Genomic DNA, 27,842 nt, shown 5'->3' with positions numbered 1-27,842 from the left:
CACCTGCTTTCCCATTAATCCTGTCCATGTGTTTTGGACTGGCTCCCCAAGCATGCGGAGTTGAAAATTCTCCTCTTTGCTTTCAAATCTTCCAAACCTTCTCAACAAAGTAAGAGGTAGTATGAATCCAATAAAGAACCCAAATAATTAGTGTGCCAGAGGGATGAGTTTTCATTATTCTCCTCCCTGATTAAGACAGTGATATTGATTTCACAATTTCCTCATAGTCTCAAACTGAGGCACTCAATCCTCCTCTTTACTAATGCAACCCTATAAGTGTGCATGCTTAATAATAAAAAGCAGGTGCATTTATTTAATGCCATTCACTGCATCCCAGCCAATGAAATACTCAAAGTATAGTTATTGCAAAAATGTAGGAAATATATGTAAATAAACATTTGCATAGAAATAAGAGGCTAAATATATTAAACTGAGGAATGCCTTTTGAGCATGTGTTTTTCCACTCGTATCACCAATTATAATACAGGTTCTTCCAAAATTACAACCAGGTTCCATTGCTGAGAATTGTCTGTAACCCAAACAGTTCACAAGTCGGAAATGTGGCCGCCCAGCAATATATTTAAGTAAAAACATAAGCCAACCAAGGGCAACGTGCAGTTAAACCAAGGTGTTTAACTCAACCATTCAGACTTCTCTGCAAGATGCAACAAGTTCCCACACGGCAGAAGATGCCTGCAACCCCACAGCAGCCGGCAAATCCGTCCCGCTGGTTTCACAAACACTTGATCATATGTATGGGCTGTACATAAATCGGGCACTTGTAATCCAGGAAGGATCTGTATTTTTATTCATTGGTGTCATTGGTAAGCCCAGCATTGTGCATTCATAGCTGCTCTTGAGATGGTGGTGTGCTGTCTCCTTGCTGATTGGTTGGCTTGCTAGTCCAGTTAGAGTGAATCACATGGGATAGGTCTGGAGTTAGCAACGAGATTGGGTAAGGATGGCAGGTTTCCTTCCTGAGGGACATTAGTGAACTAGATGTGCTTCTTCAAAAAAAAACTTCCCCAGTTAGTTTTACTGATAACAGCTTCTTAAAAAAATTACTTAACCAACTAACTTCACTTTCCTCAAGATTTCAGTCCAAACTAATGGATTACTAATCCAGTAAACACAAAACACAATCTGTTCCAACTACTCTCACCCTAGTAGTTCATAGGCACCAGTTATAACATACCTCACACCGCATCACATTGCCTGGCAGAGTTGCCTACAGGGCTGCCATGAATTGGACTGAGCACTGAGTCTGGGGAAGGGAATGATACAGTAGAAATACTGATGATTAATGGTGGAGAAACAAAAACAACAGTGTGAGAGGACCTGGAAGGCCAAAGCAACTTGTGCAGTTAAAGTGGACAGTGGAGGGCTGTATAGCTGAGGAAGAGGACAATGTATTTTCTTTTTTGGGGACCAGGTGGCACTATAGGTCAGTGAGAATGGGGTGTGGGTAGTGATGGAGGACCTATTTAACTGTTATGGTGCTCGTAGATTGTGTAGGTCCAGAAAGTAGGAGTCAGATCATGCAGCAACAATAGCATGGGGCCAAGAGTCTTGGCGGCAGTGAGTAGCAAGTCAGGGAAGAGGTGATGATAAGCAAATCGGAAAAGGGATTTGAACTTGACTGTCGACAGGTAAAATGATGAAGTTGTTTGCAGTCTGATTCAGTCTCACTGGGAATGTGGGTGGGGAAAGCAGAGTGCGGCAAGCCAATTCCCGATGGATGATACAGATGGTGGGTGGTACAAGAATTAGGAAGAGGATGAAAGGTGGAGCTAGGGAGGACAACAGAGGTGGTGTGATGTTGAGGAAGGATGGCACCACACATGGGTCTTCTTCTCAGACAGTCCCTTAGGATCAAAGTTGACTTGCTTTCACTCAGTTCTGAAGAAAGGAGGAGCCCTTTGCATGAATTCTTTTAACATGAGGTGGCCATGGCACACCAGTTACAACACAGTTTGGGCAGAGTAAGGTCTTGGTCTGAATGCCAAAGAGGTCCTGGACAAATGGAGATGAAGCCCTGCTGCAAGAAGTTAGTTCACATATGTAGACATACACGGACACAATCTTGCCCACACCCTCTTTGCAGTGAGCCTTGCAAGGGTGGTTGTTTGAAGGCAATGAAGTGGAGTCAGAAATCCACCTCCATCTATGCAGGATTAAAGCTACCACCTCATGTGATGCACCGGGCAACAGAGATGGCCTTTGGGAAATGATATGTAATTAGGCATTCTCCTCAGAGACTGGCTGGAGAACAGGGTGCTTTACATTGTAACTAACCATTTGTACACTTCTATCGGTATCAGATGGGAAGTAAGAAAATGCCACAGTGTTTGGCACTCACACCCCTCACCTTGACAAACCACAGGATGTCAATCATTGATCAGCTACATGTTCTGTGAATGAGGGTGCAGTGCATATCTTAGAAAGAGTACCTTTCCTTAAATATACTTTGCATATCTTTTCCTGCCCACTTGTTGCTATGGATGTTACCCTGAGAAACCTCAGTCAGAAGTGCCACACCTCTTTAAATCAGTTTCCATGTTCCAGTGTAGAGGGGCAGTCTATTGCTCCCTGAAGATCTGACACAAGCTACTGTTTAATAACTCACAGGCAAGGTGATTTACTCAGGTGTTCTGCCTAGTACTGACCAGTTTCATCACTGTGTGTACTGATGTCCTTACTAAATGCATGATTCTTCTGCCCAAAGACCACAAGATGGGATAATGAAGGAGAGTCAATCTTGGGTCACGGATCGAGCTCAAAAAATGTTTCAGCAGACGGGGGCTTGGAGTCCTGAAAGAGGTCGATCGGAGGAGATAGAAGACACTCGGCCAAACTCTCAGGTACAGGTTGTCAAAACATTGCTTGGTGTCGCAGAGTTAATTAGCACACTTTATTGTCTTGTGGTTATTCACTTTGTGTCAGGCAAAGAGTGGCCATCCACACCCGAATCCAGTTCGAGACCAGCCCATTAAGAGCGCCTCTGAATACACTGGCTTCTGCTGCCAAGCACACCGAATTAGATGACCCAGAATTTGTGGTCAGTAATGAGGTAACAGGGCATACTTCTGACCTCAGTAAAAACTTGCCCACAATGATCTAGTGGTCTTCTGGCATGGATTTCCGTAGGTGTAAATTCAATGCAATCCCTGATGCTCAGTGGCTGTGATGTGATCGAGCCCTTCAGTGTAGGTTATTGGCCCAAAGAATCAAAGGGGAATTGATGGGCATGTGTGAGAGAGAATAAGTTAAACAGCAAATAGGGAGCAGGGTAATGGAACTAATAGGTTTCCTACCCCAGGAGCTGGCATGGACTCACGGGCTAAATGGACTCCCCTGTGTCGTTATAAGTGGAAGCTGACTGGCTAGCCAATAAAGAATTCTCACACCCCACAAAAAGTTCAAAACAAAGCAAAACAATACATACACTGGAAATCTAAAATAAAAGCAAAAATCCCTGGGATACCCAGCAGGTCAGGCAGCATCTGTGGAGAGAGAAGCAGATTTAACATTTCAATTCAATGACTTCATCTGACCTGCTGAGTATCCCAGCATTTTCTGTTTTTCTAGCAAAAACACAATGTTTTATCAATATTTAAAGCATTTTACAGAGGACAAAATAAATTCTGGAACAACCATTATGGGGATGCTGAAATATCGTTGACAAAGTTTCTTTTTTAAAATCTTTATTTTGTATGTAAGGGAATTAAAATCCACATAAATTGGAGACACAAGAGACTGCAGATGCTCAAATCTGAAGCAATAAGCAATTTGCTGGAGGAACTCAGCGGGTTGAGCAGCATCTTTGGGAGGGGAAGGAATTGTACACATTTCAGGTCAAAACCCTACATCATGTCCTGATGCTGGGTCTCGACTTGAAACATCAACAATTCCTTCCCCCTCCCCCATGGATGCTGCTTGAGCCGCTGAGTTGTTCCAGCAGCTTGTTACTTAAAATTGGATTTTCAGGCCTGATACTTTGCCTAGCAGAATCTGGGATTGGGATGTTATTACAACTTCAGTTTGGGCTCAAGTGCAACGTTTTACTGTGGGTCTAGTTTGCAAATTCCCAGTGATTTCCCTTGATTGCAGTGCAGGAGGCTGCAAACAACACAGCCTGTGAAGGAACGTTGAATCACTCAGAGCAATGCTGGGATTTCTGAATTATTCAACACATGCAGAAAAATGCCAAAGTTATTGAATGATAATGGTGAATGCCACTATTTAAAAATTAGCATTTCTCCATAGGCTGTGTGGTTTGCAGTCATCTTATTGTCTAAAAAATCCAGATTTATCTGCTTTCTACAGTTTAGTGCAAGTTGGTAGTTGCACATTTGGAATGGTTTCCTAATCTGTTATCTGAGATATCATCAAGCAGTATCAAGTGTTGAAATGCTGAGTACTGGCTAATCTAGTTGTATAACACAACTAAGACTCTTTATGGTATTCTTTTCTTATTTAAAGACTTGCATTTATATACCACCTTGTCACATCTCTTGGAAACATACCAAAGTGCGACAGATGGTGTGAAGTACTTTGAAATGCATTGAATGTTGTGATGCAGGCAAATATGAGAGTTACTTTATGTACATATGATAGAAGGTGGCTGTTCCTGCTGGTGTTGATTGAGGGGAAGGTGTTGACCAGGATAACATTCATATGTTTTCTGATTCATAACTTTACACTGGTTATTTACCAACATCAGGTGGGCATTGCTGGTTGTGGGGAGAAGGCAGGTGAGCTAGAGAGAGGGACAGTAGACATCAAGATCTGTTGAAACACACAAACTGGGGGCTTGACAAGGTAGATGAGGAATGGGGTCCGGTGCCAAGAACCTGGCGACACAGTCTTAAAGTAAGTTATTGGACATTCAGAACAGAGATAATCAGAAATTTCTACATCTGGGGATACAGAATCTTTGGAATTCTCTACCCAAGAGAACTGTGAAGACAGTATATTCAAGATAGAGATGATAGATTTTTAGATACTGAGGGAAACAAGAGATATGGGGTTAGTACAGGAAACTGACCGTGAGGTAGAAGTCAGCTATGTTCTCATTGAATGGCACACGTTTTGTTGTACGCAACATTGCAAAACATCATAGTTCAGGGAATTCAGGAACTGCTCTGCAGGTCAGGCACAAAGAAACAGAAATGTTTCCGATCAATGACCTTTCATCAGAACTGTGAAAGGTTGGAGGTGAAATAAGGTACAGAGGAAGTGGGCAGCGGAGAACAGAACAAAGGGAAAGGTTTGCAATGGTGGGCAGAGCAGGAGAGATTAAATTTTTTAAAGAGCGATGGAATGAAGTGAAAGTGGGTGAGGTTAGGAAACAGAGGAGTCTAGAGGAGGTGCAAATGGGGGAAGAAGAATCAAAATTGTTGAATCCAGAAGATTTTAATGTGCCTACTGTAAAAATGTGGTCACGTTACTTTAGATTGCACTGCCCTTCATTGGAACAGTGTAGAACTTTGAAACAGGGACAGAGATGGAGAGAGGTGACTGGAAGCTCATAGTCATAATAAAGCACTGAATGGATGGATTCCACAAAGCGGTCATCCAATCTGTGTTGGGTCTCCCCTTTTCAAAGGAGCTCACATGCAAAGCAGTAAATACATTATATAAATCAAAACAAAATTAAGGCTTATTACTCTAAAATCTGGATGGAGTGCATAAATGCTGAGAAGGGGGAGATAGAAAGGAAAACAACTGCAGGTGATTTTGGGATTAAACATTTTGTTCATGCATATTGGGTAGCATGTCATGAAACACCATATTCTTCCTGTAGCATCATGTTATTGATGGTGTCGGTCAGAGTGAATGGTCTGTTAGTGGGGTGCAATGGGCTAAAAGTAATGGAGCTAGAGGGAAAGACTTGCAGTTCTGTAGCAATTTTGACAACCTCAGGACGTCCAAAGGATTTTACACCCAATGAAGTATCTCTTGAAGTGTAGTCACTTGCGTTGTAGGAAACGTTACAGGCAGTTTGTTCTTAACTATTCATTTTCCGTGGATGCGTGTGTTGCTGGAGAAGCCAGCGTTTATTGTCCATCCCTAACTGCCCTTCAGGAGGTGGTGGTGGAGCCATTCTAAAACAGGAAACCTACGAACAACAACCTGATGGTTAGTTTTTGAAATATTGATTAAGGAATAAACATTGGAGCGACAATATGGAAAGTCCCAGTGGTGTGCTCCAGACTAGTGCTGAGGGATCTTTTACATAATTGAGCTAAAATTGGCACTGAAGTAGTGAAAAACAGCAGACTAGTGGATTGTGGCAGTGATGGAGAGGGAGGGAGCACAACTCCAACTTGAACCCTCATTTTGCCAAACCTGGAAGTGTTTCACACTGTTATTGAGGACAGAAGTTGGTGAAATTTTCCACTCCAAAACCCAATAGCTCCACAAAGGCAATGAGTTAAAAGTTTATCATATACTGTACATATTTAAAGCAGTTGAAAATATCGAGCTCTTAGTCATGAGAGTGATGGGCAAGTCCTATAGCTCACTACCTGTTCAGACACTCAAATAAAATGATGTCGGTGAGGATACAAGACTCATTGAAAACACTGTGATTCGTTGCTACAAACTCATCCAGCGCCACTGCTAGAGAGAAAAATAAGAGTTCTTCTTTACCCTCCCCCATGTCGATCTCAAAATTAACTCTAGAAATATCCGTTTGTGGGACTATCATCACTTTAGGGACTGCAGCGTTTCAAGGCGGCATCTCAGGACAACCTTCTCGATAGAGGGCCAAATCGATCATTGTCCTTCCTCAGGGGATCCAACCGAGCTCAGTAAAACAAACTCTGCTGCGTCCTGCTTCACGTTTCATTAATTTAACAACTGCTGACTCAGTTGTCAATTTTAAATATAGAATTGATGGATTTTTGTTAACCAAAAGTACTAAGGAAAAGGGGAGAAGGCAGGGTATTTTCAAGTAATATATATCCTCTGTTTATAGAGGGTGTAATGAGTTAGATCACTGAATAAACATGAGGACCTGAATGGCCTTGTTCATCCTTTCCTGATTAGCTGGCAATGAGCAATCAATATTCACAAGATCACAAGACAAAGGAGCAAAAGTAGGCCATTCGGCCCATCGTGTCTGCTCCATTAGCTAAACTAAAACTATTCCTATCTAGCCCCAATTTCTGGCCTTATCCCCATATCCCTTGATAACCTGACTAATTAGATACCTATCAATCTCCTTCTTAAATGCCCCCAGTGATTGGGCCTCCACAGCTGTATGTGGCAAAGAATTCCATAAATTCACTACCCTCTGGCTAAAGAAATTTCTCCTCATTTCTGTTTTAAACCGGTACCCTCTGATTCTAAGACTGTGCCCTCTAGTCCTGGACAACAATACCAACGTCCCATAAATGATGAAAATCAAACAATTAGTGTGCAGGCTAATTATCTGGTATAAATACCAACTAAAATTCCCCTCTCCTTAGCTGTTTGTTTCTGTGAACGCATTGGGCAGGTGGAGTGTACACCTGGCACACACTCAGGAGCAGCAGAGAGTACGAGGAGCCTTCTAGCTCACTCGAGTACAGCTGTGGCTGATGTTTCCTTCCCTTTAATACCCCCCCAAATTTGGCTTTGTCTTGCAGGCTGTGGAGATGCAAGAAATGGGGAGGGACGCCTACTCGGACAGCGACCATTACCTCCCGATGGAAGGCCAAAGTCGAGCATCCTCCATGCCACGACTACCAGCAGGGAACCAAGTGAGCTCAGTGAGACTTACTCTGCTGCGTCCTCTATCGCGTGCCATTAACATAACTCTTTCAATGAGACCTGTGCCAATGAGTTTGCACCCAAACGCATTACAGGAGAAATCATTAGGTTCCAAATAAGCCCAAACGAATTGTTCTTTCAGTTTATACCCAAAAAAGCTAGTAACTAATAAATGGGAAGAAATTTGACTCCAATAATTAGGATTGAGCAAGCATTATAGCAGCGGCTTCCAAGTTGCTGTCCACTTCTGAAATCTGTAGACACTAGAGACAGTAGATGATGGAACCTAGAGCAAAAAACCTGTGAGGCAAACAGCATCTGGGGAGGCCAAGGGATAGTCAATATTTCAGGTCAAGACCCTGCCTCAGGTCTCGACCCAAAACGTTGACCATTCCTCTGCCTCCACGTGTGCTGCTTGACCTGCTGAGTTCCTCCAGCAGATTGATTTCACTTCTGAAATGTCATGCTTTTGATTTCAGTGAAACTGAACTTCAGAAGCAGAATACAATTTCTGCTGGATGCTACTGATTTATAGGGAGAGCATTAGCTAAATCCATATGGGAATTTTATTTACTTTTTGGCAAATTTTGCTGAATATTTGACTGGTAGAGCCAAGCAGGGAACTAACATTTTAGCACAGTGCAATGAGACCTGAATTCTGATTCATGCAATGAAATAGTGAGATTTGAAATGCTGACGTCCAACCAGGAATAGGAATACTCCTTTTAAATAAAGATGTTGTTATCCTTGGCAAATGCAACACTGAAAGAGTTAAAGTGGGATGATTGTTAAATTAAAAAAGGGAATTGTTTGTCTCTTCCATCTGTTTTCATTTTGTTTTAGTCTTGCAGACATTCCTAAAACAGGGGAAGTGTCTCAATTACCAACACTGCAGATAGACTGCTAATCAGCTTTGCCAAGCATTTGTTTTGTGATGATCGACAGTGGATACTTAAGACTTGACGTAGTTTTCTCAAAGACTTCAGCTATGGTGAATGGCCTTCATTAGCCAAAAATCTACACAGATTGGAGGGCAGCAAATGTAACCCTACAATCAAGAAAGAAAGGAGAGAGGAAATGGGGGACTGACGACCTGTTAGACCAACATCAGTGGTCGGGAAAATGCTGGAATCTATAATGAAGGATGTAGTGTACTTAGATTTTCAGAAAACTTTCGATACAGCATAGGAGGCTGGTCAACAAGGTTGGATGACGTGGAATTGGGGGTAATAAATTGGCATGAATTGGGAATTACTTAACAGACAGAACACAAAGAGTGGGAATAAATACCTATTTCTCAGATTGGTAGGCTATGACTTTCGAGCTACCATAGCACTGGGCCCCACCAATTCACAATCTAATTCAATCGATTTGGTTGGTGGAACAAAGTGTCATATTTTCAAATTCCATATTTCTAAACTAGTTGGGATTGTGAGTAGTGAGGAGGATGCAAATTTATGATAAACTAAGTAAATAGGCAAGAACATGGCAGGTGGGAGATAATGTGGAAAAATATAAGGTCATCCAGGAAAGCAGAGTATTTTTAAATAGAAATGTTGATATTTAGACGGACCTAGTTGTATACACATCTCTGGGAGCTAACGTACAGGTGCAGCAAGCAATTACAAAAGCAAATACTACATTGGCCTTTATTACAAAAGGATTTGAGTATAATTAAATAGTACCTTGATGAGGCTGCATCAGGAGTATGGTGTTCAATTTTGGTATTCTTACCTAAAAACAAAAGGATCTACTTACCGGTGAGGGTGTGCAAAATTCACTAGGTTGTTGCTGGGATGGTGTGTTTGCCAGATGAAGAGAGATTGAATGGGCTGGGCCCATATTCTATAGAATTTAGAAATTTGAGAAGTGGATTTTTTTTTAAAGAGGACTTTACAGGGTGGACACAGGGAGGGTATTTCCCCAGCTGAGGAGTCTACAACCAGGGATCACAGTTGAAGAATTAGGTTTAAGCGACTTAGGGCTGAGAGGAGGAAAAGTTCTTTCACTCAAACTTCAGAATTCTCCATCCCAGAGGGCTGAGCCTCCCCAGTCATTGAATATATTCAACCTTGGCATTAAGGGAATAAAGGGATATGAGGATAGTGCGGTAAGTGTGATAAAGGCATAATCTTGATGAATAGCTAGGCAGGCTTCAAAGGCCAGATGGCCTGTACTTGCTGTTAATTGACAAGCGGTGACAGTAAGGCTACAATGACACAAAAGGATCTTCAAAAACTTTGTGATACACCCTGCTAGATCATCCAGAATTATTACTTTCTGAAATAAAAACAGAAAATGCTTGTAATTTTCAGTAGGTCAGGCAGCATCTGAGGAGAGAGAACAGTTCAATGATTTTTCATCAGAACCAGAAAAAGTTAGAAATAAAACTTGTTTTAATTTGCAGAGAAGGGGAGAGGGGTGGAGAGCACAAAGGAGATGTCTGTGTTTGGGTGGTGACCAAGAGAGACTGAAAGACACAAATGGTGGTGGGGCTTGTTAATCTCTGCTGATCTGTCTGGATGAGATGTAATTAGAAGAAGATGAATGAGAGTAGAAGAAAGAGAAAATAAAACAATGATGGAACTGCGAGATATCAAAATACTTCAGTTGCTGGAAACACTTGAGTTGATGTTTCATCAGAACTGGCCAGTTCAAAACAAACCAAAATGGTCATTATCTGAAATCGATGTCTGAGGGCTTTAATGGGCTTAGCTGGAAGATGAAATGCTGTTTCTCGAGCTTATGTTGGGCTTTGTCGGAACAGCTTAAGACAGAGATGGGAATGGGGTGGAAAATTAAACCGCCAGGTAACTGGAAGCTCAGGATCACCCTTATGAAATGAATGGAGGTGTTCCACCAAGCTGTCACCCATACTGCATTCCTCTTATATTGGGACCACATTGTGAATATCAAATAAAGTTCAATTAGAAGAAGTACAATTGAATTGCTGCTTCACTATGGAAGAAGTGTCTGGGTTTCTGGATGGTGAAAAGGGAAGAAGTAAAAGGGCAATGTTGAATCCCCTCTGATTGCAAAGGAAGATGCTGAGAGAAGTGGTGGTGGACAGGAAAGAGTGAACCAGGGAGTTGCAAAGGGAATTTGGAATGCTGCAAGGGGAGAGGAGGGTAAATTGTGTCTGTTGGTGGCATCATGTTGTACTGTAGGTGGGAAAAATCATGGAAGATGATCCATTGATTGTGGAGGCTGGTAAGTTGGAAGGTGAGGATAAGGGGAATCTTGTTCTGTGTGGAAGGAGAGAGAGTACGAGCAGAAATGTGGGGAAAGGAACAGACATGGTTGAGAGCTCTGTAAATTAAGTGGAACTGGTAAAATGAGGTTTCGCTGGTTCTGTCATTTCTGTTCTTATGGGAACACTTTCCACACCAGTTTTTCCAAGATGTCTTCCTTTTTCCTTTACTTTAGCTTCCTCTCCACCATGGTGGAGAGCTCTCAATTACATCTGCTCCATTTCCCGACTTAGGAGTTCTCAACTTACAAGTACTTACGAGGGTAAATGCTGGTATTTGAGGCAGTACCCCGACATTTTATTGCAGGTTCTGGCCCCAACACCTGAATTAGCCACAGCTGAACTCAGGCTTACACTAAGGAGGATGTATGTAGCAAAGTGATTTACAACCACTGGAGTATTGTTTGAACTGTGGTAATGTAGGAAATGCAACTGCCAATTTGAGCACATCAAGCTCCCACAAACAGCCATGTTATAATGACCAGATAAGTCGTTTTCATAACATTATCTGGTAGATCATATTGACCAGGTAGCCAAGATAATCCCCCTTGCTCTTCTTTAGGATGGTTCCATGGGACCATTTATTTCCAGTGCAGAGACATTTAACAAATGATCCAAGTCTCTGACAGAGTGGCCCTCCCTCAGTACTGCAATGGACTGGCAACCTGGCTCTTCCCGTATTTCAGATATCCCTATTTCACGGGAGGCCATTCAGCCCATTGAGTCAATGCTGGCTCTTAGAGTACTCCCATTCCCCCAATAACTTCCTAGTCACCTATTCACTCTCACATGCCTATCACCTTCACCCTGATTCTGCTACCACCCGCCTACCTTCCGGATAATTTACAGTAACCCATTAACCTACCAACCAGCATATCTTTAGGATGTGGGAGGAAATTAGAGAACCAGGGGAAACCCACATAGTCACGGGGAGGACGTGCAAACTCCACACAGACAGCACTGGAGGTCAGGATCGAACTCGGGCCACTGGAGCTGTGAGGCAGCAGCACTGTAGTCAAACCTGGGGAGTAGGATTTGAACCCCCAGTTTTCTGACTCAGGGGTGAGAGAGTGGCCTATCAAATCATGGTGGACATGGTTCGTGTTATTTCAGCATTTTATAAGCACAGGACTATGCAGAATAGAAATTATGCAGTCCTTTTGTTATTTAGTGACTGCACTTCACCACATTTTCTGTAAATGCCGCTTATGGAGGATTCTCATCATTCTGGATAAAAGATTGGGTTCCATTGTGCTGCTTTCTTCAGTAGTGTTACTGCTGATATGTTTGCAAGCTCCAAATGTACATTTTTAGTGGGGCTCGCGATGTCCGGCCATGGGTTTACATGGTAACATGTGCGCCTGGATTATAGAGTGGCTGGATTGTGACACCATTCCTCATTCAGCTCAAATTAAACTCAGCTGAGCTCATGCATCATGTGTAAAGCATGCCCAGAAACCTTGGTATCAAGCACCAAGGCTGCCACACCTAAATTGTTTAGGAGGATCACCAATTATGTGCAGATTTGTTGAGAATTGAATGCAAATTGAGGTAAAGGAGAGATGTGTGAACCTTTAGTGAGAAATCGGCAAAGTCTTGTATGGACCCTTCAACCATACACAGTGGACAACAGTCATGGGGGCTTTGGGTGCCAGCCCATGGGAGGGAGGATGAGGAGAGCACTTCCCAACCAGAACAACTGACAGGAAGGAGTAGGAGGGGAAGAAGGATTGTCAGCAGGGGAAACCCTATCTCCAGAGGATCTTATGGCTCTGTGATTTTTTTTAAAATCAGACATAGGATGTATCTTAATAACCTCATACACAGAGCTCCCAAAGGTGCAAATACATTTATCAATACGAATAATCATCAACCCATTGTATACATGGATACACCTGGTCAAAAGCTCATCACATCTCAGTCAACTTTCTACTACCTCAAGAAGCATGCCTGCAAATATTACAAAATAATTATTGCATTTAAAACTTTAGGCACATATAACCAAAATGTATATTGCTGGGACAATCTGTTGTAGGATTATTGCCTCAGTGAATGGTAGAATGTAGCCTCTTTGAAGGACTGATGTAGATTATTTTTTCCTTCATTGGTACTTGAGGATTTTAATTGTGTGATTCTTATGTTAATTCAGTAAATGTATGAGGCCAGTCCACACGAATTTCTTACTGGGCACAGATCCAAATTGGCTAATTCAAATGATCATGGGTAAATATTTGAAGGCTGTGTGTCTGTATTAATAATGTTGAACCCACAGTGTTAGAAGTGGCACTGTACCAATGCAGACTTTCTCACCTCTTGTTCAAGAATACAGTGGCAGTATCAGTTGATACATCATTGTGTAAGGTCAGCCAAACACAACAGTAGGAGACCTTAAGCTTTGGGAGTCTGATGGTATTCATTGTAAAGGAGGGATTCCACAAAGTAGGATTCTATTCCCTGAAATTTAGTAATTCCTTGATTGAAGTTTTCAAGATAATGCGAGGAAATCATAGGCTAGGGTAAGCTATTACCATAGTTTTGAGAATTCAGGACTAGAAGCAGTTTAATTTCAGGAAAGTAGTTAGGAAAGGCTTCTGCACACAAAACTCCAACGTCCTCTGTCAATGTCTGTGTACAGGAGAAACTTGGAACTCTCTTCCACAATGCAATTGCTGTCGGGATCAATTGTTAATATTAAATCTAGGATTGGCTGGATAAGCTTCATTACCTCCCCATGTTCTTATCAAATCAATTACCTTCATTAATAAAGAAAATATTAGTTTTATTCGTGTTGTTGTAGAATATTCCCATCCAAGCTCCCTGCAGTGCAGTCTGATACAGGAAAGAATAACGATATCTGGGAGGTGAGCAAAAAGTTGGTGAAGAGGGTTGGCTTTACAGAGGAGAGTTGGGGAGAGAAAGCCAGTGTCCATAGGTTGGGCAGCTGAATCACGACCACCAATTGTGGGATAAAGTGATGGGAATTTGTGTGGGGGAAGGCAAGTTTGATAGCTGGTGAAGCTGGAGAATGTTAGAGATAACTTCCTTCTTCAATATCCCTCCCAAACCCATGACCTCCACCACTTGCTGGAAGAACTTTCCTTTTACAATGGATTTCCCACACACTTGCAAAAGTTGACAGCAGTCTTCATCTGTCAGATAAAACATTACTTCATTTGAAAGAAATGTTTGCAGAGCAGATCTTCTGCAATGTCTACACACTGAGACATTGACAGACGACATTGGAATTTTGGTTTGGACAAAAAACATCTACCCTGTCACTAAGAACAGGAATGCACAAATTAACCACTGTTCTAGTTTTGCTCTAAGCAAATGGGGAACTACTACAATTACCCCCAACAACTCAAGATTAGAGAGGAATTATCATTCAGAGTTATCATATTGTTCAGCAATGCCTGTTTAGAAATGCCTTTTTCTCTGAAGCCTGTTAAGAAAGAAAGCTTTATAGCCAATGAAGTATTTTTGAAGTGTATAAACTGCTGTAATGTAAATAATATGGCAGACAATTTCTGCACTGCAAGCTCCCACAAGCTGCTACATGAATACCAAGTCAGTTGCTTGATGATATCCACTGAAGGATCAACATTGAATTCTCTTGCTCTTTTTTGAAATAGTACCATGAGATTGTCAGTACTCACTAGCAGGGCTTTAGTTTAACATCTTGTCTAACATAATGAATCAACCCATGGATTCAATACAAGTCTTCTCTATAATAGTTGTAGGCAATGACTGTGCCCATAATCCACCCTTATCTGGTACATAACTTTGTTCTCTGACTGAAATTCCAAAAGGAGGATGTGAAAGAGAGCAACACACAAAAAGGTGGAGGAACTCAGTGGGTCAGGCAGCATCTATGGAGGGAAATGGACAGTCTACATTTCGGGTCAAGACCCTACATCAAGATGCTCAACCTGAAATGCCAACTGTCTTTTTCCCTCCATAGATGCTGCCTGACCAGCTAAGTTCCTCCAGCACTTTGTGTTACTCCAGATTTCCAGCATCTGCAGTCTCCAGGTGAAAAAGAGAAATGTTTTTACACTGAGAGTTTGCTGCCCTGCCTCCAATCTGTTCTGTACCTGATATCATGTTATCTAAAACCTTGAATTTAAGCCAAGCCCAGTCCACTGAAAATGGAATGATGCCATTGAAGGCTGGCATCAGGAAAAATCCAAAATGGACATTCAACCAAAAGCCATTTTTTTCTCTCACAGACTGACATGTTTTCAATTTCTCATTCTCACACCATTTTCTAATATCACCTCTAAAAACTGTGATCCCGCCCTGAACCTCTGCGAGTATAGCTCCAACTGCTCAGATGGAACAGACTGCCTGCTGAGAAGGGATTAGAAGCTAGTTGTTGTCACCCAAGCCCCAGTGTATCGCACTCATGCCTCTAGGTTGCAAGGTTGTGGGTTTAAGTCCCACTGTAGGTTGCAAGGTTGTGGGTTTAAGTCCCACTGTAGGATGCAAGGTTGTGGGTTTAAGTACAAAAACCAAGGCTGATACTTTGGTGCAGCACTGAAGGAGTGCTGCACTGTCAGAAATACTGCTGCATGACATATGAAACTGAAGCCCTGTCTGCTCTCTTCAGTAGACATGGCACCATTTCAGGGAGGAAACGAGAGGGTTCTCCCAGAGCCAATATTTATCACTGAAGTATCATTAACTGGTCATTATCACATTGCTACCTTTAGGAACTTGCTGTGTCTGCCACTTCCTACATTACAACAACAACATGTCAATAAGTACCTCATTAGCTTGTAATGCTCCTGGGATATCCTAAAAGGGGTGAAAAAGGCATGACTAACATCTAGTCAGTGTGACAAAAGGAAACTAAAGAACTTTTTATGGGGTGCAGGAAAGGATTGAGGGGAAAAAGGTGTGCTGGACTGTTTGATCAGCCTGGCGAAGTGATGTAAAAAAATGTGGAACTGTGGAACTCAAATAATATTGACCTTCTCTATCTCCCTCCGCCTCTATCTGCTCTCTCAGGTGGACTTAAATGATTCCATATCTAAATCCTGGAACTCCACCCTCCCTAAAAAAGCCACTCTTCCATCTTAAAGAAATTCTGTTGGTCTGGTCAATCCACTTTCTTTGACAACTATGAAACCGTTTGGTGTGTTCTATTCTGCTCTATCTGTTTATTGTATAACTGTTGGATCTTTGCTTTTTCCTTCCATCCGTTTTTTGTTTGTTTTGTTTACTTAATAATAAAACCAACTGTGTCCTTATCTGTGCCCTTCTTTCCACACCCTGGACATCCTCGTTGGTGCCTTTTCGATGTGGGGGTCCTCCTGCGATCATTTTCTGTCACCTCTGTCCTGTCGCTGCCTTCTCTCCTGTCTTGTGTTTTTACTTCCTCCCCTTCTCAATATGCACTCTCTTGTGTGGCTGTTAGCAGAGGAGAAAAGTGCGGAACCGTGGGAATAACCTCAGTGTATGTACCCTGTCTCAGTCTCTCTTTTGTGTTTCGATTACTCTTGTCTGTCTCAAGGCTTCATTTTGTCAACTGTGGCATTTACTGGGCATGTTCATTTGTTGAAAGGGCAAATATCTGGTGGGAGGGGGAAAATAATCACTATTTTTTTCCCAAAATAATTGTCTGCAAACATCTAACAGTCGATATGATTATAACTAAGATTATGCAACAATGACAGTTCTTCCCCCAAGAACAAAAAGAGTACTAAATATATTCTTCATGAAGAGAATGGCCCTTTAATTGTCTTCAAAGAGCTCTATTTCCCAAAGTTATGTTTAAATATAGATGGTGCATATAATTATTTTAAACCCAATCTGTGACAGGAAATCTGCTTAGCAAAAGAGTCAATTGATCCACTCTTGATCACCTCTAATTTTTGTCCAATGTGTCTGACATCTTTGTGGGGCCAATGATTGCCCAGGTTTATCTCACCTCTGTTGATCTGCCAAGCACTCCTCCAGTGTTGCTCTGTTGCAAGCCGTAGGCTTCATCACCACTTCTGCCTCAGGATTTGAAAGGAAGGCAGACAAGACTATGTCTGTGGTCCTGATCTTGCTGATTGAGATAACACAGCATGGACCGAATGTTGACACCTGATTCCTTCTTGGCCACAGTCACACCATGCCAGCCAAAATCCTTTTCCACTGAACTATTGGGGGACCTGTTGTAAAATGTTTTAAAGCCCTATACTGATGACAACTGAACGTGCCCTTCCAATAGCGTGCATGGCGAGGGTCTTGCACCCACACAGAGGCTGAAGGATTGCATGTTCCTGGAATGATTCTGTATTGAAAACTCAGCGCGAGTAAGCATGCGTTGTGATCATTAACTGTCTGAAGAATAGTTTTGATTTAAGGGAAAACCCTTGCCACGTCTGAAGAGGAGAAACAAAATTCAATTTCTATGTTAATAACAGATTGATATCAAAGTGTTTCATCTTGATTGAGATAAAGGGTGCAGTCCTTAGTCTATAAATATTTTCCATTATTGTGAAGGAACAGTAAGAATGTCAGCAAGTTCTCTGTTGAATAGTAGTTAAGACTAATGGAGAATCTGATTGGATCAGAACTACTGTAAAACCAGTGACATCAACAAGGCACAGATACTGGAGCTCCTGTGAGCAGCACTATGGACAGGGGAGGGGTGGGGGTGTGGGTTCAAGCACAACCATCACTACACCCAGTCTCAATCAGGATGGGAAATATGTGAATGTCATCTCCTTCAATCTACCCAACAGAGTTAAGTTTGCTCAGGTGGGAAAAGATAAATAGGGCAAACCATTCAGCCTGTTGAATCAGTAACCAACAACACTGTGGCAGATCTGTGACCTATCCCCCTTCTCACATCCCCAATTACATTGGTTAACATCTGTGATCCAGATTTAACATTAACAATTGAATTAGCTTCAATTGCCACTTGAAAGAGGCACTACACCAATGGCATATTTTTCATTAAGGCCTGATTTCAGTCTCTTCACTGCACCATTTTTCACTGCAGGAATTGGGCAGGAAGATTGGACAAAAATAACAAACATCCTGACCATTGCTCTTATAAAGAATGCCGATTTAGATAATGTTCCTCTGCTGGTCACAGGCAGCAACTATATTATTCTCTGTAAACTGGAATGTCTTGGGGCCCCCCAGTGCTATTTTAATTCCATTATAGTGGCTGCAAAGTTCTGGGAAGTCTCCAGTGATCAAAGTGAAGAACAACCAGAATGGTTGAGCCCTTGGAGGCATCATTGGGAATGAATTTGAGGGGAAAACAAGTTTTTGCAAATATGAATAATTGTGTGCCTGCATATTGCAATTAACCATTATGAACCTACTACCTCCTTCCACTGGCCCACGTGAATAAACCTGTTCTCAATGGCCCAAGGAGTTTGTCACATGCCAAGTGCAACTAACTGCCTAGCGTAATAAGGAGCAGTTGGCAACTCAACAATTGGAATTAAAAATCCCTTTCCTGACAGTGTCACCAGTTGAACATTTCATTCACAATTCCCACCCCACCCAGCCACTCCCTGATTGACATTTGACGATGGTGAATATTGACCCCATTGTTGTATTCAGTCTCAAAATCCAAAGTAAATGGTCTGCCATTGACCAGTAACTGAACTGGACCAGTCACAAATACTGTGGCTGCAAAAGCAGGTCAGAGCCTGGGCATCCTGCAGTGAGTGATTCACCTCCTGTCACCTTAAAGCCTTTCCATCATCTATGAGATACAAATGAGGAGTATCATGAAAGTCTGTCCACTTACATGGATGAATGCATCTCCAGCAGCATTCAAGCAGCTTGACAGCATCCAGGACAAGACTTGAATAGTATCCCATCCATCACCTTAACCATTCATTTCCTCGCCCACTCTTGCAGAGGGCTACGGTGTGAACCATCTATAATGTACACTGCAATTATTCAACTGGGCTACCTCGACAGTACCATCCAAACCTGCAATCTCTACGATCAGCAGGGACAAGGGTATAAGGCACATGAGTGTGCAACCCCTGCAGGTTCCCATCCTAGTCTCGACATGAAAATATTTTGCTGCTCCTTTGTTGTCACTGGGTCAAAGACCTGGAACCTTACCCACGAGCACTGTGCAAGTATCTTCACAACTAAGGATGGACAATAACTGCTGGCCTTACCAGCAAGACCCATTTCCTATTAATGAAGAAAAGTTAATTGGCCTATGCCAGAAAATTCAGATAGCAACTCAAAATGACCAAAATACAAAATGCACCCACCCTACCTAATGGAAATAGAGAGTGTGCTTAATGTTTAATGGGTTCTGATGCCCTGGGGCAACTGATATCCAACTTCAATTGTTAAGTTTTACCCAACAGAGTAGTGCTGGTCAAACTGGCTCAGGAACCACCACACATATATGCATTATGCAGTGTCAAGGCCAATGTGGCTTCCTGTGTTAGCCCCATGTTGAACCTCCTGACGCCCACAGAGAACAAAGGATCTTAAAATCTTTCTTCCCACACGCTTGGAATCCCATATTCCCTACTGGAACACATTCCAAATCTACAGACTAATAAGAGCTCCACCTCTGGATTGCATATTCCTTGGCTGACTGCAAACATCACTAATCATGATCTGGTAACTCACTGGAGTGAAGGCGGCTCTGATTTTAACTGCCACAGAAAACCTGGGCAACCTTCAACTGCTTGAGGACTGTCCAAAGAAGACATGACCACCTGTTGCACAAATGGAACATGGGCAAGAACCCAAATGTGACTGTGGCCACCCAATCAGATAATCACCCACACAATTCATTCTTGAGGGCATCACAGCCGTTCACATTGTCTCATCAGAACCTTCTGAATGGATTGCTAATTGTGACATCAAACTATCACTGCTTGCCCAATCATGTGAAGTTTGTGTTAAGTATTTGCCCACTCTGTTCTTATAATCAATGTCTGAATGCCTTCTCCCATATCATAGAGCAACCAGAAAGGATTAGATTTTTTGATATCATTTAGAAAGGGCATTATCCTTCCCAATCAGCTTCTGGGAATAGAGCAAATATCATACATCAAATATCATATATCAAATATCATACTCTTGAGGGATTGTTGGTTAGATACCTTTGCTGTTTAAAAGTAACTAACATCTTCTAGGTGTTCTAAATGAACATAATTTTTGGGCTGTTGCTGCACCTTCAAGGAAAAAGTAAGAATGGCAAAGGAAAACAATCTCTTGTTGGAAACTGAGGGAACACAAGCTTTATAGCTATGGGCTGGTGGAAACAGGCATGGTATTAGTTGGTAGAGGCAGACAGACGTTAGTGGTATTGAGCAATGGAACTACATGAACATGCCTGCTAATTGATTGTGGGAATACACAAAAATTCCTGTAATTGGATAGAGGGAATAGACATACTGTACATAGAGGCTGTGTATTGATACATCACATATACACGGTATGCATGTACTGCTTATTTACTGTATATTTATAGATAACACATCAATGGTGGATTTATATATGTACATGTGTTCTTTACATGTAGAATATGTGTATGTCTATAAATAGTGTTAATAATTTGGTTACTACAGACCGCATATTGAGAAAATTAAACATATGTTTAATAACAGGTCATAATAGGTCTAAAGGTGGACAAAAGTGTAATGTCTAAGGTTGCCAGAAATGTGCATTATACAAGACATTTAATATAATAACAACAGCTAGTTGGTTGGTTTTTCTCTGCTGCTGAATTTTTGTCCATAAAATCAGTATCAGGACAGCATTCTGTCTGACATTATGCAACAGCTGTCAGGAGTTCAGTTAAAATTGACACCTCATGTCTATAGATTGTATAGATACTGTGCATGTAAGTGGTTTGTATACCGCAGGGTAGCAAGTGCACTTTCTGAGGCAAAATCCTACAGAGGTGGGAAATCCAAAATGAAGACAGAAACTGCTGGAAATACTTAGGAGGTCAGATAGTATCGGCAGACAGCTAATCATGGTTGACATTTGAGGTTGATGACTCTTCAACAGTACTGGGAAATGTGAGATATGTGAGAAGTTTTAAATCCTACAAAAAGGGGGAGGTTGGACAAAGGAGAGTCGCTGGATGTTATTTACTTGGATCTTCAGAAGGACTTTCTTTGACAAGGTGCTGCACATGAAGCTGCTGAACAAGATAAGAGCAAATGGTGTTAGAGGCATGGAACTAGCATGGATAGAAGACTGGTTAACTGGCAGAAGTCAAAGAGTGGGAGTAAAGGGATCCTTTTCAGGATGGCTGCCGGTGACTAGTGGAGTTCCACAGGGGTCAGTGTTGGGACAACTTTTTATACATGAATGATCTGGATGAAGGAACTGATTGCATTGGGGCTAAGTTTGCAGACGATACCAAGACAGGTGGAGGAATAGGTAGTGTCGTAGAGGCAGGGAGTCTGCAGAAAGACTTGGACAGGTTGGGAGAGAAGGTAAAAAGTGGCAGATGGAATACAGCGTAGGGAAGTGTGGGGTTATGCACTTTGGTAAGAAGAATAAAGGTGTAGACTATTTTCTAAATGGGAAGAAAATTCAGAAATCAGAGGTGCAAAGGGACTTAGGAATCCTAGTTCAGGATTCCCTCAAGGTAAACTTGCTAGTCGAGCCAGTGGTAAAGGCGGCAAACGCAATGTTAGTATTCATTTCAAGAAGACTAGAATGTAAAAGCAGGGATGTGCAGCTGCGGCTTTATAAGGCATTGGTTGGACCACGTTTGGAGTATTGAGAGCAGTTTTGGGCCCCATATCTAAGGAAGGATGTGCTGTCCCTGGAGAAGGTCCAGAGGAGGTTCACAAGAATGATCTCAGGAATGAAAGGCTTAACATATGAGGAGCATTTGATGTCTCTGGGCCTGTACTTGATGGAGTTCAGAAGGATGGGGGGTGGGGGGGGGGGTCTTCTTGAAACCTATCAGATACTTAAATGTCTGGATGGAGCAGACGTGGAGAGGATGTTTCCATTAGTAGGAGAGTCTAGGATCCAGGGACACAGCCTCAGAATAAAGGGATGTCCCTTTAAAACTGAGATGAGGAGTTTTTTCAGCCAGATGGTGGTAAATTTGTGGAATTTGTTGCCGCAGAGGGCTGTGGAGGCCAAGTCATTGGGTGTATTTAAGACAGAGATTGATAGGTTCTTGATTGGTAAGGGGATTAAGGGTAACGGGGAGAAGGCGGGAGAATGGGGTTTAAGAAATATCAGCCATGATTGAATGGTGGAGCAGACTTGATGGGCCAAGTGGCCTAATTCTGCTCCTATATCTTATGTAGGAGGGAACAAAGAGGGTGGTCTTGACAGGGCAGAAGGCAAGAAAAAAGAAATGACAAGGATGAAGATGTGGTGAAGTAAAAGCTGGAAGGAATGAGACAAGCAAATTAACTGAAGAGGTCTAGGGGAAATATAAATGAAGAGTATAAATTATCATTGAGCTGACTTTGGGTCCAGAAGGCTGTAATGTGCCGGATCAGATGATGAGGTGCTGTTCCTCAAATTTACACCAAGCTTCATTGGAATGGTGTCGGAGGTCATGTACAGAGAGGTCAAGTGGGAATGTGGAATGGAGACTTAAGGTGATAGCGATGGGAAGTTGTTGATGTACAGTGTGTAGTGGCAAGCTTTTAGCCACTCTAGAAAGAGCATTTAATAATTTTATTAAAGTCATATTTCATAGATGTTTATTATAGCTTATAAATGGTCTGTAAAAATAATATATTTGTAACTGATGCATGAAGTACATTACTGTTATATATATCCAAACTGAGTATATCTACAATGCATTTGAGTACTCTAGTTATATATTAGCATGTCATTAATATATTTATGGATAATATAAATGTCCTGACATTTTATAACAGACTTAGGAATTTATAATGGAAAATATGTAAACTAGTAACATTGCAATTATTACTTCAGTGGAGAAAGGTACATTTTCAGAGGCATACTTGTATGGATGGATGTCATAATTTATGATGATAAAAATTGCAAAAAATGTGTGAAAACATGTCAGGAATATCAGACATTGACAGATATTTAGTAAGGTGTATTCTATGTATAAAATGTGCATGCGTCTATGTATGGCAATGCATGCAGAAGTTGATACTTTGTCTCAAAAGTGGTTATGGTATTTGAGGATAAAACAAGGCACTTTAGTGATGGGAGAACCAGTATTTATCTCATGCAGTTGGGTTCAACAGCTGTATAAAAATTGTGGCTTTCAAGTGCCGTGCATTTTCACAAAATCCTGTTCCTTTTCACACACTGACATTGGCTGCATAACTTTGTTTTAAAAAAGTGTTTCTTTCAGTGATACACATTTTGTTTTGCATCACAGACCATCGAAGACACGAGCCCAATTAAGAGATCGGCGTCCACACTGGGCCATCAGCGCTCCAAGGGCATACGGCTAGATGACTACTCGCTGGAGCGGGTCATCCCTGAGGAGTCACAAAGGACCCATCGCCGCAGGGAGAGGGGACACAGAACATCGGAGAGGTCATTAAGCCGATACACGGATGCTGACACAGGTAAGCCTTTTTTTAACTTACTGATTCAAGGAATGTGATTTTGCCTTTGAACTGAGTGTCTTGCTGGGCTGTTTCAGGTGGCATTTAAAAGACAAAGACAATGTTGTGGAACCTGAGTTATATACTGGCTCAGCCAGGAAAGGATGGCAGATTTCCTTCCCCAAAGGATATTGATGAACCAGATGGGTTTTTAGTTTTATTGTCATGTTAACTGACACAAGCTTTTTGTTGCACATTTATCTCGCTGAATTTAAATTCCCCGGCAGCTGTGGTGGGATTTGAACTCATGTCTCCAGATCTCTAATCCAAGTAGGTCAGGTTGAGAAACAGATTTAATATTTATGGTCAATGATTTTTCATTAGATGTCATTGTTATAAGATGATGAAAGATCATCGATCTGAAATGCTAACTCTTAATTCTCTCTGTAAATGCTGCCTGGCTTGTTGTTTCCAACATTTCCTTTTTTTATTTCAGGTTTTGACAAGTCTGTTGGGGATTTTGCTATTGTTACTACTGCAGCCCTCTTGATTACTATCTTCCAGGACACAAAGAGCCACTATTCCCTGTAGTTATGATTCCACAGAAAGGCCAAAGCATGCCTATTGAATAGTACAGAAAGATATTCCATGAGGAAACCAGCCAACACACTCATTATGGAATTATGGTTCATGTCTCAGTGGGATTAGTTTTATATCCCAATGATGTTCAAATATTTAACGGCAACATTTCCTTTGGTTGGGCTTTAGACTATACCACCTGGTACATTACTGACCCAAACAGTGCAAAAATGCCTCAGACTCAGTTCAAGGTTAGGTTTTGAAATAAATTCAGTTCACTGACAATATTTAGAGCACTATAATTCAGCCTCCTTGAGCCAGGGATACTTTTTGATGGTTCAAAAATCACCAACAATCTGACTTGATTGCTACATAATGATTTGTTCTTTAATGGTTGTATGGATTTAACTTTACACCAATGAGATTCACTCTTAAACTGAATTGAACATAGGAAATAAGTGGAGACTATCTGGCTCCTCAAGGCTCTTCTGCTGTTCACTGACAGCATGGCCAACCTGTGACTCTTGACCTCACTGTCTACTTTGTCATGGCCTTGCCCCTTACTGTCTACCTCCACTACATTTTCTCTGTAACACCGTATTCTGCATTCTGTTATTGCTTTACCCTTGTACTACCTCAATGTCCTGATGCGATGAAATGATCTGTATGGATGGCATGCAAAACAAAGCTTTTCACTATACCTCGGTACGTGACAATAATAAACCAATTACCCAGCTCCATTTCCCACAAATTCCATACCTATGGTTTAAAAAAACGTATCAATCTCAGATTTAAAATGAACAACTGGCCCTGCCATTTGTGGAAGACATTTCTAGATTTCTACCACCCTCCGTGTGGAAAAGTGCCTCCAAAGCTAATTCTTGAAAGGCTTGGCTCCAATTTTTAGACTCTGTCCCATGTTCCCCACCCAGTGGAGGTAGTTTATATCTACCCCAGTCAGGTCTCCTTGATATCTTGAAAGCCCCTTAACCAGGTTTGTATATTCTTGCCTTGTAATTTAACCCTTTGTGTCCAGGTGTAATTCTGGTAAATTTACATTGTACTCAGTCAAAGAGCAATGTGTTCTTCCTGAGGTATAGCACCTTGAATGTGTTACTGTCATTTAATAGGTTGGCCTATGAATAACAACCTATTGGGTAAGGGGTTAGATGGCACCTTACTACCACAGATTTTTTTTGTCATTTGTTCATGGAATCCAGGCTTCACTGGCAAGACCATCATCTATTGCCCATCCCTAATTACCCTCAAGGTGATGGTGAGCTGCTGGTTGAACTGCTACTGTCCTACTGGTGAAGGGGCTCCTGTAGTGCTTTTGGGGACGGACTTCCAGAATTTAACATCACTGTTCCTTCATACATATGTCCAAGTTGGGATGGTGTGTGACTTGGGAGGTTAACCTTCAAGGGTAACCTACAAGGCAAAAAAAACTGCAGAGGAGACACAAGAGACTGCAGATGCTGGAGTCTGGAGCAACAAACAATCTGCTGGAGGAACTCAGTGGGTCGAGCAGCATCCGTGGGAGGAAAGGAATTACGGGTCAAAATGTCGACAATTCCTTTCCTCCCACAGATGCTGCCTGACCCGCTGAGTTCCTCCAACAGATTGTCTGTTGCTCAAAAAAATCTGCTGAAGCTGGTAATGGAAATACTGGACACTCAGCAAATCAGGCAGCAAGTGTAGAGAGAAACAGAATGATGAAAGGTCATAGGCTGAAACGATGTGACCACATGCCTGCTGCCATTATTTCTCTACAGGTCACAATTTTAGGAGGTGCTAAGAAGCCTTGCCAAATTGCTGCAGTGTATCATGTAAATGGTAGATAATGTAGCCACAGGGTCTCCTGATGGAGGAAATGAATGTTTTAGAATGATAAAAGTGGTACCAGTTTTACTCCAGTATTCCTCAGGGAAAGAGTGCAAAGAAGAAAGCTGGAGAATGCAAAGCTTTACAAAGAACAACCCTCCTGTCTATAACAAGCCCAACATCTGAGAAACCACAGTTTCATCAAACTTTGCCTTTGCTTTTTCTTCTAATCTTCAACACTATTTCTTACTGGACTACATATGCACAGTAAAGGGAGGAGGCAGGGGAAATGTGGATTTATATCACTGATCAAACATGATCTCACTGGATGGCAGAACAAACTAGAGAAGCCAAATGGCCTTTTCTACGTACCTGTTAATCCAGAGGAATTACTCGCATAAACAAATAGTTGAAATCAAGGGGGCGTTGGTAAAAAAAAATGAAAAGCAAGTCAGGAAAACAAATTGGTCAAAAGGTGATCAACAGAGAGTAACCAGAGTGTAAGAGTCTGCAGATTGGGATGGAATAGAACACTGAACTTGTCACTGCTTTCCTTCATCATTCTTAGTTGGTGCTGCCATTTATGTGATAATAAGAGCCAGTAAAATTACAATATGTAAATTAGTCACAAGGGCACAGACTGTGATGACATCAGCATCTACATGCATAGGCACCACTAGGTCAACCATTGAATAAAGTATGCATAGCTTTTTAGAAACTCCAGGTGTTCTACAATTATTATTGTGTTTAGAACTTACTAGCAGTCCCAGCCTTGTTCACAGTTCAGCCTCGTAACAATTGGCAACATGAACCTTAATTACTGATGTAGGTTGGCACCAGAAGGAAAACCCATGCAGGATCACTGTTCCTTTGAAGCAGTTACTGGATGCTATGAATATTCATGGTTGCACGGCAGATATGTTTCCAGAGTGAGAGTTCCCGAATGTGGTGAATTCATTGGATTTATGCCAGTACTGGTGAGTTGGTTCAGTGGGAGAGAAAACAAAAAGTGCACAGAACAACCCTTGTCCTTAAAGGAGCAGCAACTAATTTTTTGGTGAAGTTGAAGCAGGCTAGGCACACTTAATGTGTGACATAGCTAAAAATACTGGGTGAAACACCAAACATAAGAGGCTTGTATAAGGCTACAGTGTTTTGGTGGCTCAAGCATAAACAAGCTTCATTGGCAGCCTGGGGTTTACAAGACTTGTGAATCATTCACCACTTGTGGAGAGAATGGAAATGCTTTTTGTAATGTCCTTCCTGGCTAATAATATTCTTCAGAGACCATATGCAGAATGCCTAGGCTGCAATGGGTAAATGAAAGAAAGCTATTTTAATCATGGAAATTGACTCCCAATGTATTGTGCACTTATTAATTTAATAGCAACAAGCTAAAGATATCCCATTTGAAGAGGTAGTATGGAGGTTAGAACAGTACTTTAATCTCCTGCTCTTTGAGATAACACGCAGTAAGAAAACTGGAGACATAGTGAATGGTTATTTTGTTTTGCTGAAAGATGTATCGAGGCAGTGCAATTCTGAAGAGCATATAGAACGTATACTGAAAGATACAATTTCATCTGTGGTCTAAGCAGGAGTCCGGTGTGTAGGATTGATGGTTCATAGGAGATGGGAGCGAAAAATGCCAAAGAATTCCATCCTTTACCAGCCACATATATAATGGCAGACTATACTCAAAGGAGAGCCCCTAAGCTTTGATCCAGAAACTGGAGCAGCAGCATGTGACTTGGATCTGTTTTTGTACTGGCAATAATCCCCCACAGAGAAGTTCTTTATGCAAGGCATACCAGAAGAAAATGCACACAGCAGCAACCCCTCAACAAAGGCAACAGATTCTGTTCCAAATGCCATGCCTAATAAAAAGTTGCAACAAGGGAGTGTGCACAATGTAGATAATG

The 27,842-nt window shown here is 41.7% G+C and overlaps 1 protein-coding gene across 4 annotated transcripts in view; it reads left to right on the top strand.

Annotated features, from left to right (window-relative positions):
- The window catches only part of LOC127585070 (voltage-dependent P/Q-type calcium channel subunit alpha-1A-like), a 486,564-nt gene that overhangs the window by 444,839 nt on the left and 13,883 nt on the right, over nt 1–27,842 (top strand). For 3 of the 4 annotated variants that reach the window (XM_052042224.1, XM_052042223.1, XM_052042222.1), the window contains 3 exons: nt 2,726–2,861; nt 7,635–7,748; nt 23,346–23,538. In XM_052042224.1, the coding sequence (XP_051898184.1) occupies nt 2,726–2,861; nt 7,635–7,748; nt 23,346–23,538 (443 nt within the window). The remainder of the gene's footprint in view (nt 1–2,725; nt 2,862–7,634; nt 7,749–23,345; nt 23,539–27,842) is intronic. The other variant, XM_052042225.1, reaches the window with a different exon arrangement.

This window comes from Pristis pectinata, chromosome 31 (assembly GCF_009764475.1).
Source record: "Pristis pectinata isolate sPriPec2 chromosome 31, sPriPec2.1.pri, whole genome shotgun sequence".
NCBI classification, from domain to species: Eukaryota; Metazoa; Chordata; class Chondrichthyes; order Rhinopristiformes; family Pristidae; genus Pristis; species Pristis pectinata.
Note: the sequence above shows the minus strand (reverse complement) of the source record. Positions and strands in the feature narration are given on the sequence as shown.